The sequence below is a fragment of the Bombus pyrosoma genome, linkage group LG16 (assembly GCF_014825855.1).
Source record: "Bombus pyrosoma isolate SC7728 linkage group LG16, ASM1482585v1, whole genome shotgun sequence".
NCBI classification, from domain to species: Eukaryota; Metazoa; Arthropoda; class Insecta; order Hymenoptera; family Apidae; genus Bombus; species Bombus pyrosoma.
The window spans coordinates 905053-917177 of record NC_057785.1 but is presented as its reverse complement, the minus strand read 5'-3'; the positions used below and the strand labels follow the sequence as shown (position 1 = coordinate 917177).

At 42.8% G+C, this 12125-nt stretch overlaps 2 protein-coding genes across 30 annotated transcripts in view; one reads left to right on the top strand and one right to left on the bottom strand.

Annotated features, from left to right (window-relative positions):
• LOC122576224 overlaps positions 1 to 10269 on the top strand; it is a 176201-nt gene extending 165932 nt beyond the window's left edge. For 23 of the 28 annotated variants that reach the window (XM_043746171.1, XM_043746182.1, XM_043746181.1 and 20 more), the window contains one exon: positions 6137 to 10269. In XM_043746171.1, coding sequence (XP_043602106.1) covers positions 6137 to 7552 — 1416 coding nt within the window. In that variant the 3' untranslated portion in view covers positions 7553 to 10269. Of the gene's footprint in view, positions 1 to 1006; positions 1060 to 4974; positions 5085 to 6136 lie in introns of those variants that run through there. The other 5 variants (XM_043746199.1, XM_043746196.1, XM_043746195.1 and 2 more) reach the window with 3 other exon arrangements.
• An 8-nt stretch (positions 10270 to 10277) lies between these two features.
• LOC122576232 (28S ribosomal protein S22, mitochondrial) lies at positions 10278 to 12061 on the bottom strand. Of its 2 annotated transcripts, none has more exons than XM_043746221.1 (3): positions 11850 to 12061; positions 11078 to 11547; positions 10278 to 10867 (listed from the first exon to the last, which is right to left on the bottom strand). In XM_043746221.1, the coding sequence occupies exons 1-3, from the start codon at positions 11938 to 11940 to the stop codon at positions 10397 to 10399; spliced, it is 1032 nt and encodes a 343-aa protein (XP_043602156.1). In that variant the 5' UTR covers positions 11941 to 12061; the 3' UTR covers positions 10278 to 10396. The 2 variants fall into 2 exon arrangements, with proteins under 2 accessions (XP_043602156.1, XP_043602155.1); XM_043746220.1 differs by having other exon boundaries at positions 11078 to 11550; positions 11850 to 12048.
• Between the last annotated feature and the right edge of the window lie 64 nt (positions 12062 to 12125).

The following is a 12125-nucleotide window of genomic DNA, read 5'->3' as shown; positions in this document are numbered from 1 at the left end:
AGTCTAGTCGAAATCTAATGTAAACCTTTCCTCGATACGAAACGAGCCGCTCGTTTCTCGGACGAGCTTTGTCGCGAAAATTCAGCGGCCAGGACCAAGTCTCGTTACTCTATAGAGGTAAAGGATTGGGGCAGTACGCCAAACACGCGTTTCTATCGAACGTCCCAGTGACAAAACGAATCTTCCTTCAACTTGTGTCTTTTTGTGACATGGACCCTGACTTCCACCCTGATCAACCCCCCATCACCAATATTTTCAGTGTTTGCTGTGTCCCGATAGTATAGATATTTTTTATACATTTAGCAGCGTATGATGTGACAAAACGAATTTCGGTCGTCGAGCCACGATACGAAAAGCTCTTTTCCCCAATTTTCTCTGTCTCCTTGTTTTCTTTGCTTCTGTATCGAATGACCGCGAGTGCCGACGACCGTGTTTTGTCAGATCATTCTCAGTGTTAGTTGTGACTTAAGGGGAAAAAAAAGGAAAAAAGAAAGGAAAAATCTGCGTCGCGACGGGATTAAAGAGCGTTTGTTCCCACTATATTCTATATTATATATATATAAAAATCTTGTCTTTTTTTTCAACTAAATCTTGTTCGAAAGAGACGAATTTGGAGCGGCGGGCTGGACGCGAGACAACAACGACAAAAATTTGTTCGCCATCGTCGGTTGTTGCTCGCGTTTCGATCGTCCCTTCTCTTTCCGATAATACGAGCGAAACGAGAGGTTCGATCGGCTCTAACGATGATGATGATGATGATGATGCTTTGCCACATGTAACGTCGTCCTGATACGAGTATATGCCTGACAAGCGACGCGGGTTACGCAGACCTTACGCCGCTGTCTCGACACAGCGAGTTTTTAAATTAGACTGTTTATTAATTAAAGAAATAATATCTCTCTATATATTATATATATATTCCTCTCTGTCTCTACTTTTCCTTTTTAATAAGAACTATAAAACGCAGGTTGCAGGCAAGATAGTGAATATTATATTAATTTTTTAGTATGGCTGGAAGTGGAGTACTAACTTCAAGGAGGCCATACAGACCAGTCACGAGTAATTTTTTAATGATTCATATATTTATAAATTATTAATTATTATTATTAATATTTCTACTTTATTATTATTATTATCATTATTATTATTATTATTATTATTATTACCATTATAATTACCATTATTATTCTGTACTATTTTATATACTATATATATATATATAAATATCCATACATCCAAACGCACATATATATGCAAACATATGTACACTTATACAACCACCAATTCCAAATATATATTCACACACGAAATATATATATATATACCTCCACACACACCCCTACGCGCAAACGCACACTTACATACATACATGCATATATATATACATACATACATACATACATACACACACGCGTGTTTATATATATATTATATATATATATATTCCTTTTGTCGGTATGATGTCTGCCGCACAAATCGTCATATTGTTCATATAACTGTTTATCCTTCACGACGCTCGAAGCATTTTGCCAAATTCCTCCCGTCTTTCTTTTTTTCCGTGTACACGCGCGAAAAGAGACTGTCCTTTTTTTTTAAGCGGTAGCGAGAGAGAAAGTAAAGCCTTGCGTGGAAGTTTGGCGGAATTCTTCGAGGGATTCGCCGAGCGAATTCTTGTCGTCGTTGCTCCGGATCTATACATATATATAACTCGTATATACATATACATATATATCGTTTAGACGCGATAGAGCTCCGTTTTTTTACTGTCGTGACGAAAGGTTGGGAATAATCGCGGTCGCGAATCAGTTTCTCTCTCTCTCTCTCTCTTTCACTCTCTCTCTCTCTCTCTCTCTCATTCTCTCTCTCTCTCTGTCTCTCTCTCTTTCTCTCTCTTTCTCTATTTCTCTCTCTTCGCACCGAGGAGTTGTCTGACCCGCACCGGTTCGTACTACTGAATCGCGGACGTTTCATCTAGAGGTCAGGATTTACAATTAGAACGTGCATTAACCTTCAGTCGGTGGAAGCTAGATCATCGTTGTCGAATATCTTGTTTTACAAGACGATTGAAAATGTTTTTACCACTGCGTGGTGGTAGTTCTCATTCGAATAAACAAAGATTTGAATTTAGATAAAACGTACTATCACAGGATAGTTCGCCGGAGCAGAAATTTCGTGTACCATACATACACATCTTTACATATCCTGGTGAAATCAAATAACAGATACCTATAATTCAAATAAAACAATAAATATTACGATAATTTATTTTTCAAGCAAGCTACGATATTACCAAAGGAATGTTGTATAAGAAAAAGTAAAGCGAGTAGCGAATAAGAGGAACAATTTTATTCGAATGAAAGTTTAATTCTAAATTTATAAAAAAGAAAAAGAAAAAAAGTAGTCAGTACCAATTTCCAAAGGAATAAACGTGGAATATTTACAGGAACGAGATGTGACCCAGCTTTCACCGTCCAAGGATTATACGTATATCAGATATGTCGGAAGTTCGATTCGCGAATCTTTTAACGCACAATATATACCCGTATTCATTTTGTTAGGTCATTTAACAGATGAAAATGGCCGGATTGTTAATAAAACCATTCAAGGCCTCTAGTCGCGTTGCGTTGTTTGCATCTTACCGACACACCTAGAGCTTTGTTATCGTTGTCCCGCTATGTCCCAGCGCTTTTCAGACCCGACACGTACCGGCAAAGAGCATACTCGACACGCACGAAACATTTCCGGGATTGATAAAAGCGCGCAAAAATCCCTCGGCTGTGCTACGCGCTACGCGCCTTACGAGCTCTCACTTGGCCTTCTCGCAATATCTCCTTCTTATTACATTATCGCTGTATACTCTTATATTTAACGATTTATTCTCTTAGATGCATATACCAATTTTTACGACGACCTTTTACTCTTAATTTACGTCGGAGTAACGCTCGATGAGCCACGCGGCATCATTTCCAAGGAAACAAAGTAGTTGCGATCTCGACTCGTCAGACACACTCGTTCCAATCCATTTCTTATAGTAAGGTGTAACAATCCCCCAACCCCCGTCTCTGTTCTCGACACACAAGGTTTACATTGGATTTCCCGGGATTAAGTTCGCGGCGACGACCACAACAACGACGACAAACACGACGATCACGATGAACATTGGAAATGAAAGAATCCTGTAAATTGCACGTGATCGTCGTCGAATGCGCAACTGCTCGTTCCTCGCTCGGTCCTGCAGCCCCCTTTCTCACTATCCGCACTTTTCGCTAACCTATATTACGAATACATGCATCTACGGGGAGAGAAGAGAAAGAATTTCTCGCCGCTCGAATAGGCGTTTCGTACCCATGATTTTTATCTATCAGTACGTCTTAAGCTGAATCTCACACTGACGAACAATTGTCCGCAGGCACGCGTCGCGTCCAATCAGCGTCTCTATTTCCTGGGAAACAGACAGTAAAATAGACGCCGATTGACCGCGACACGTGTCCGCGGACAGTTGTGTGTCAATGTAGATTTAACTTTACAGGATGATTTCACAAGAGAAGAAAGAAATAACTCGACAACGTGGATCATGCACTTTGTCAATTTGTTGTTTCGTCAAACATTCGCCGAATTATTTATGCCGCATATTTGCCAATTAGTTCGGATAACTGCAGCGAACGAACAAACAGCGGTAGAGAAAATTCGAGAAATAACGCAAGATATAAGCGCGTCGATAACAGACGCTTCACGTATAAAATCGGAAAAATCTCAAGAAGCGTGAACGACTCTTATCTATCGATTTAAGAAAATGAACCTGTACAATTCTCGGTAAATCAATTCTCCGGATAACTCGACGATCATAGATCGTACCCATTACGTTTCTCTTGTATTTGCTTTTGCAAACACATTCGTCGAGTTATTTATTGGAAAATCAACCTGTAGATATTCGAGCGAATAAAAAATTTCGTTGCTTGTTCCATTTATGATTTTGCAGTCGTTTGGGACGTTCGCTGATGCTTGGTACGCTCAAAACTCGATCATCGTCATCACGCCATTATCATCCTCACTTTTTCTTTGGTCATTCTGCTCTGACTGTCGCGTCTCATATAGTTTTTCACCGTTGCTTTCGATTTCTTGCGAGATTGGTTCACAGCTCGCCGGCACCCTTGCTTCACTGTCCAAACTTTCGGTTCTTTCAAAACGGATCGATTCGACGTCGTCACTTTGTTCCATACACATGTTTCTGTACACACGCCCCTTTTCTCTTTTTCTTCCTTCCTCTCTTCTCTCTCTCTCTCTCTCTTTTTCTTTCTCTCTCTTTCTCTCTCTCTCTCTCTTACTATAAGGATTGGACCAAAGGTTTTGACTGTGTGTATCTTTGATCGGCCAACTTTTACATTACTTTATACCGTGTATATACCTGTGTTTCTTTCTTCGAACCAGACCCCACTCGTTTGCAACTTTTTTCTAGCATGTTCCTTCGTGTGTGTGTGTAAAGGAATGCGCGCGTATCGTACGCGCAGCATGCGACATGCACGTGATCTAAATATGTTGTACACACGTACAGGAGTTGGCGATCTCCGTTTGCTCTGCACGTCGAGCTAGCGTGTAGCCATGCATGCCGTTTCAAGCTTCGTTTTTTGCCGAATAAAAAAGACGTAGTCGAGGCGCGTTTACCGGGTATCGAATAGCACTTTTTTTCTAGAAGCAACAAACAGTTAACGTACGTTTTCGGGAACGAAATAGAGGATTTTTGGTGGATGCCCGGCGAACGTTACTCGACTAGCACGGCTTTCTTTTTCGTACACGGACTGACAAAGAGAACACGGATGATAAATGCGGGACGAGAAACGTTCTGGAAGCGTCGATCGCCGCGCCTCCGTGAGAACTATTCGCGAGCGAATTAGGACACAGAGCTACGCCGATTACAACGGCCGCAAATCTGATTTTGGATTTTTGATTTTTGGTTTCTCTGTTTTTTTTTTTAAGTTGACTAATACTGGACGACAACAATCGATGCCAAATGTAAAAGAGCCCCAAACGAGTACTGACTTGTAACACGCACAACGCACGCACAAAACGTATAACCCAGACCGCAGGTAACTATTTAACGGAATTAATAATTACGTATGTTTATTCCATTGATTTTGTTATAATATACTTTTTTTCTATTTGCTCTCACCGACTCATTGACTCGCATCGTTCGATCGATCTCGCGCCTTCCGATTTTCTCGGTCATCCTACTTTTTTCGCCTATTTCTCACGGTTTTTTTTCTTTCTCTCTCTCTCTCTCTCTATCTATCTATCTATCTATCTCACTATCACGCTCTAGCCCCCGATCGCTCACCATTTGTCTCACCCACAGCACCCTTGCATGCGAACATTATATTCGCGCACATTTCACTATTACTGGCATGACGTAGCCAATACACGAATGGTCGATTCACGAGCCATCGTCGCTCGATAGCGGTGCGTCCTACTACCAATCTCTCTTCCGCTTCACACGGGGATACGTATAGTGGTTCATGAAATTGTTTGAGTCATAGAAGCGTTCCACGAATGCATCTTGTACCGTTAACATGTTAATAAGATTCGAAGATATATTGAAATTTGATTGTGGCTACGACGCGAGTGGACTTTTATGCAAATTCATATCTTCGACGACATAATTCGTCTGTTACACGTTATATACATACGTTATACGGTAAATAGCTGTGCAACTTCCGTGTACGTTTTCGGATTACTTTCAAATACAATCGAGTCTCAATGGCGAGAAATCCTGCGTCATAGTTATTGCAAATAGTTTCGTAAGTCGCTATATATTCCTCATTTCCTGGAAATACATTCGATCCCCGATCACAATGGCGCACCGCCCTCTGCGACGGTTCTCGACGTCATCGAAAGTTGATCACATCGAAGCCGCATATAACCACCAAAGATCTTCTTTCTTTCTACTATCTCCCATCTCACACACAACTTTCGACGATCGCTCGAGCCTCCATCCGCAAGTTGCAAGCCGCAAGACCGAGAGAGCTCGATTTATCGAGCTCGATCGGCCTCGCGTCCACGCGTACACCAGCCGTGTACAGTCGCGTTCGTAGAGCCGAAGAGGACAGTCTTTGATAACCGGTCGTCCACGTATCGAACGCAGGCAGCTGCCCCTGTGCCAGCGGAACGCACTGTCGTGGGGTCAGCGAGCGTCATCGGGGGAGGGCCCCACCCTCACGAGCCACCCGCCACCCATCAGCAGCGTCCGGAGAACGCACTCGACGCTCTGCTAGACGAACTGCAGACGTTCTCGAGACCAAGCTCGCAGCTAGGTCACGCGCAAGGCTCCTCAACGATGCTTTCCGAGCTGGGCAGGTCAGGAAGCAGAGGAGAGGCAGTCGGTGCATCCACGGTGGCAACAACGGGTCGGCCGCCGTGCATCTCGGACATAGGACGGAAGGGGAGCGTAGATTCTTCCAGTGGAACGTTGTTACCAAGCGGCGGAACACTAGCGCCAACGGCAGGGCCACCAAACGCCGGAGGAACGCTTCGCAGATTGCACTCTTATCCGTCGAGTTCGGACACAGATACGTCGCCCCCCATAGCGAGACTTCAGGTGTCCCTGCAGGAGCAGCCGAGTCTGCCCACGCTGCCGCAAGGATTCGTTCCCGGACAGAAGCCACCGGTGCCTGAGAGAAACGCGGAGCTACTTCAGCTGGCCAGCGCCAGAAGGGTGCCACCGCCTCCACCGCCGCGCACCAGCTCCAGGTCTCCCTTGGCTAGTCCCACCAGCCCTCAGCTACCACCTAGAAACCATTCTTATAATTTACAGAGCGCCAACGCCACGCTCCGAAGGCCACCGGCACGCGGTACCCTTCCTGTTAAAGAGGGCAAGCCTCCCATGGCTCTACCAACAGAACAGCCTGTGGCTACGCTCGAGAGCACAGCACCCAGTCCAGTGCTTCATAACAACTCAACGAGCTCTCAGTCGTCAGCCGTGCTATCCACCAGCAATTCCAGTTCCTGCGAGAGCGTCAACTCGCAGGAAGGTCTGCAGAGCAAGAAGGGTAGGCAGGAGCAGCTGGAGCAACGGCATCAGGAGCTGTTGCGTAAACAGAAGGCTCTGCAGGAGCAATACGCGAGACTGCAACAGTTACAGAGGAACACGGCGGGTCTGACTACAATTCCGCCTGCGCCACCAGATCTTTTGAAGAAGACAGGATCCGAGAGTAATTTGTTGGCTAAGATGGGCTTGGGACTGAGCACTGCCAGCTCTGGATCCTTAACTAGTCTAACTGCTGCTAAGCAGCCCTCTCTTACTCAGGAGGTAGTCTCTGTGGATGGCGTTCATGCGCGACAAGAAGAGTCGAACGAACAGCAGAGGATGACCAACTGCAACGTCGCGTCCAACGTAATCGCAACGACCAGCTCCGGCGAATCTAACGGCAGTCAGACAGCGATCGTTGCTTGTAACACGTCGGCAGCGAGCGTTTCCGCCGTAGCGTCAACGACGTGCAGCACCGCGAGTACGACTGCTACCACTACCACTAGCAAGATCTACGAAACGGATATTCTGTGACCGAGAAGCCGTTCGTTGCTCGAGGCGAGCGTAAACGTGGCTGCCGCCGAAGTCGTGCTCGCGAGTTAACCGCGTTTTAAGCAAGCGAAGGATAAAAACTGGGGAACGAAAGGGCGATTTTTGTGGGAAGATTAGATCGCGACGAGGCGACCTCGCCGGCTGGAAAGTAGAGAAAACAGCGTAGAGAACTTAGCGAGTCACGCGTAATTTATAATATCGATTATCATAATTAATAACGATATATAGTATTACTAATCATAAACGAAAAGCGCAATCTCTCTCTTTCGGAACGCATAATCCGGATGCATAATAATAGGGAGGCGAAAGAGGCTGGGAGTGATCCCTCACGATCGTTTTTAGGAATAAAAAAAAGTTGGGCGATTCGAAGATCCAGTTCCTGGTTTAGGCAGGATACAATGATTGTATTGTCGAGCATACGTCAAGCTGTAGCGACGATTGTGCCAAAATGGAGAGCGAAAGCCGATAAACAACCGATAAAACGACACGCCCCTTTACTCGCGTTTTCTCCTCGAGCCAAGCTCTGCTAACTTCGAGCGAATAAAACCGACTGTCGCTATGATCGTGGTCTATCGTGCATACCTATGAGTATATCTAACTATATCTACGAAAGAGAAACGATAAATTTATATACACAAAGCACAGGAGTAAGATGAGAATTTCTATATAAACGAATATTTAAGCGAATAGAGTTAGATTGATAGAGAAGCAGCAGAACAGCGTCGTAATACACTGTCGTGTCACGTCAGATATCCTTGGCAGAGAACGTTTAATGGAAACGTTTATTCCTGTCCAAGAACCGGCTATGTACGAACTCGCACAAAGTGCTAACGACCGCGCTGAACGAAGCTATATCTCTCCTTATATTTACTTATAAGTCACGGTGTGTGAAAGATTCTTCGTATGTTTCTAAGTAGCTTTGATCGGAAAAAGAAAAAAAGATGTAACCTCGATGGAAAACGCGAGGGTAGAGTGCGACCTTATCTCGTGTCGCGGTAAACGCGTTTCGGTTAATGCTTTATTTCCATTATATTGGCATAATAATTCCAATATATTGGAATCGATTCTCCAATAATGGAAATTCCGAAGAAGATCGATTTTTCGACGGACAATGGCAAGATCGAAAGGAACATTGCTCAATATTTACCGATCGAAAAATGCAGCGAGTGTTTACACGGCGTTGTCAAACTGCTTGTCGATTCGTTCCAAAGTATGGTTCGTTTCGTGAAAAATTTCTGCGAAATCTCGTGAGATCGGCATGTAAATTATCATTCGATGTATCATGTGATGACCGACTCGTTCGATCGTTTGCTGGCTTCACGAATTTGCCGTATCTTCGACCGATCGAACCTAACCCCAAACCTACATCTAATTAGCGCGTTCTTGGAACGATTCGCCGCGCTATTCCACGCCAAACGTTCATTCCTAATTCGATTAGCTGATTAAATTGATTCGCTTGAATCGTATCAGAGTTCATTGATAGAGCATATCGCAGTTGTCACGCGTCAATCCCAAATTTCTGTCAGCCTTTAAGAGGCCGCGTGATCTGTTGGTGAAATTCGCGGTATCCCTGTTAAAAAGAACGCAGGAAGCGCGAGAGAAAGAAGAATGAGAGTAGAGAACGATGATATGATGTAAGATTCGGTAGTAACGTTGACAGCGAAGAAGAATACCCGCTGCTTTTGTTATCGAGGTGTTGTAGAGAGATGTCGGACTAGCGATGAGCTAAACGGAATAAGGTAACCGTGCTTCCCAGTGCTCGACAGAAATCAGAGATACACATTTATATAATCGATATGCGCATACTTTGCTTCGAGAGGCCTAATAGCCGATAGGTTTGATTCCGTGCTTCTTCCTTTCCGTTCGTTTTCCTATTCAACTGGAATTATTGCTTGCCGCGGTTTTCCCTTTCTTTCGTCGCGTCGTCATTCTTCGATAGTCGATTAGTAAAGATTTCGTCTACTACGCCGATCGTAATCGTGGCTATTATTTATTTTCTACGTACACCATGAAACGCATCTATATGGAAGTAATAATTAATATACATATAACGATAAGAAGTAATATGAATAAGAATATGGATAATAACGATCGATCACAGTATTCAGTTGCGAGTGTTTATCAAATCATTAAACGATCAAGACGGTACACGATCCCAACGAACAAGCACTTCTCGTTCGATCTTCACAGTCGGACTTGTATATTGTTCCATTCACGACAAGTAGGTACTTACATGCAGCAGCCTCCAGTCGCATAATTTGCATTTGTACAAAGCTGCTTTCTCTCAACGCGCACTTCTTCGTTTTCTGCCGATTCGATCCCTTCCCTGTCCTACCATCCTTCCTTCGTTCCTCCGTTTATCTACTCACGAAAGTATGCGTTTCCTATTTTACGTAACCGAGTCACATCTCATCTTCGAGAACCACCCCATGGCTCATGGTCTATTATCCATGGCCCAACCCATCCCCAGGCAATAATTTCTCCCTCGAGAGGTGTGAAATATCGGTGCCACACCTTTCGACCGCGAGACGCAAAAGCGGGACCCGAAATCGATTCAGTTATTTCCAGAACGTTAGCCAATAATCGATATGTAATGTTTTCCGACGATCCTGTACGCCAAATCGAATTGACTTGTTACATTTGTAAATGTTTGTAAGTAACTATCACGTAATAAAATAATCGATTAATAATCATCGAAATTCTGTTATTCTGATTGTATACCGGTTTTATTTAGTCGCAAATGCAAAGTATTTGTATATAAAATAAAAAGCAACAAAGCGGTTGGCTGACCTAGCGGCGAACTCCAACGATCGTTCACGTTCTCGGTTACACGTCCTCGTCGTCGATCAGCCCATGTGCTTTCATTATGCCCTTCTCCACCTTCTTTTTCTCCTTTTGCATTTTACTGTACCTCTGTATAGCGTTTGATATCGCGTATCGCTCTGGAGAATCCAATTCGGCGTAAACTTTGATTAATTCTATGTCCTCGTGTATCGTTTCCTGAGCCGATTTAACATCAGGATGAAGCGCGTGATACAACCGTATCAGCGCGCCTGCCTCTTCTATGTTTTCAGTGTCGATCAATTCCAACAACAACTTATCGATATTATTCTCCCAGGCAAGTTGAAACACCAACGGACCAAAATGCCTCGTAGATCGCAGAGCATCGAGTTTATTTAATTTATACACGTAAGAATACACTTCTTTCGTAATCCTGTGGTATTCTGGATCATCAGGTTCAAACTGTAAACACGCTCTATCTAGGATGAATTCGAATTCTCCTCGGTCCAATAGATCCTACAAATATATTACGCATTAAATAAAAATATATATACATGTACATGAGATACAAAGTAAATTATAAATAATAAACAGTGAGACGGCGGCAGATCCAGATCTCAAGCAACAATTATATTTGATTTAATGAATATTTAAGTCATTGATAAAAGAGATCGTTAAAAAGTATTTTTTTTATAAAAGAGAGGGGAATATTAAAACATTTCTTACGCTCAAGTATGGATGGAAGAACATTTGTGGAGTGTGTAACTCTCTACCATTTATAGGAAAATATATTTGATTCATTCTGTGCCTCTCGTTGCAAGTTGCTTGTCTCAATGTACCATTCGGTTCTCGTACCACAATTAATCTGTTTCTATTGTTTTTTCCAAAAGATATATCTGTAAACACGAGATTATGTTGCTCGTAACCCTGTAATTCAGGCTCTTTAGCCAGTACTTCAATCTCGTCTGATCTGATTTTCACAACAGGTGGCATCTGAATGCGTTTTTTTGCTTTTATTGCTAATCGAGCTCGTGCTTCTTGTAACTCTTCATCCGTCATAAAACTATACTGTGGAACCTCCAATGGCGTTCCATCTTTGCGCATTGCAAAAATCTTTTCATAATTGACACGAGTCAATGTCGTCAATAATTCCTGTACATGCCCATCGAAGAAAAACGGAGCAGGATCCCTTTCGTCTGCTGTAAATTATATATTAATATAATTTAATTAATATAATATAATTTATCTCTATAGAGATAAAGCAATAAAGCTAAAAATGTAACTTGTACTTGACTTGACAAGAAGATAAATGAAACTTTCGATTTATCTACTTACTTGTGGAATTGTCAAGCGTAAACGACAATTTTAGATCAATTGTTCGCAAGAATTTCTTACAGTGAAGTTTATTCGACTATACATTATTATTAATATAACCTCTATTCGACTAAAGATAATGATACAACGAGAAAATGAATAAAAATTCCGTGTTTGTACTTACTTGTTTGTGGAATTGTTGAGCACAAACGACAGTTCCAAGTCGGTCGTTTATAAAAATGTTTCAAAACGAAGTTTATTCGGCTACACATCATTTTGACCAAATAAACCGACTTAACCTCAATCCTAGCAGACAACAGAGTTGTCAGACATATTTACGTATCAAGCACGTACAGGAATGGTTTCAAAATATACCAATCACGATTTAGTCTCCATCAGACTTAAGACTTAAGAGCAATGTAACGTTCAATGAAAAACGGGTGTATATACATATTTGGTT

What these genes read in the sequence shown, in the direction of transcription:
- LOC122576232 (XM_043746220.1), bottom strand. Translation starts at nt 11,940, where the DNA reads ATGATGTGTAGCCGAATAAACTTCGTTTTGAAACATTTTTATAAACGA. An exon ending in CTCAACAATTCCACAAACAA is followed by an intron (nt 11,551 to 11,849) that starts GTAAGTACAAAC and finishes TATAATTTACAG; the next exon opens with CAGACGAAAGGGATCCTGCT. An exon ending in TCTTCCATCCATACTTGAGC is followed by an intron (nt 10,868 to 11,077) that starts GTAAGAAATGTT and finishes ATATATTTGTAG; the next exon opens with GATCTATTGGACCGAGGAGA.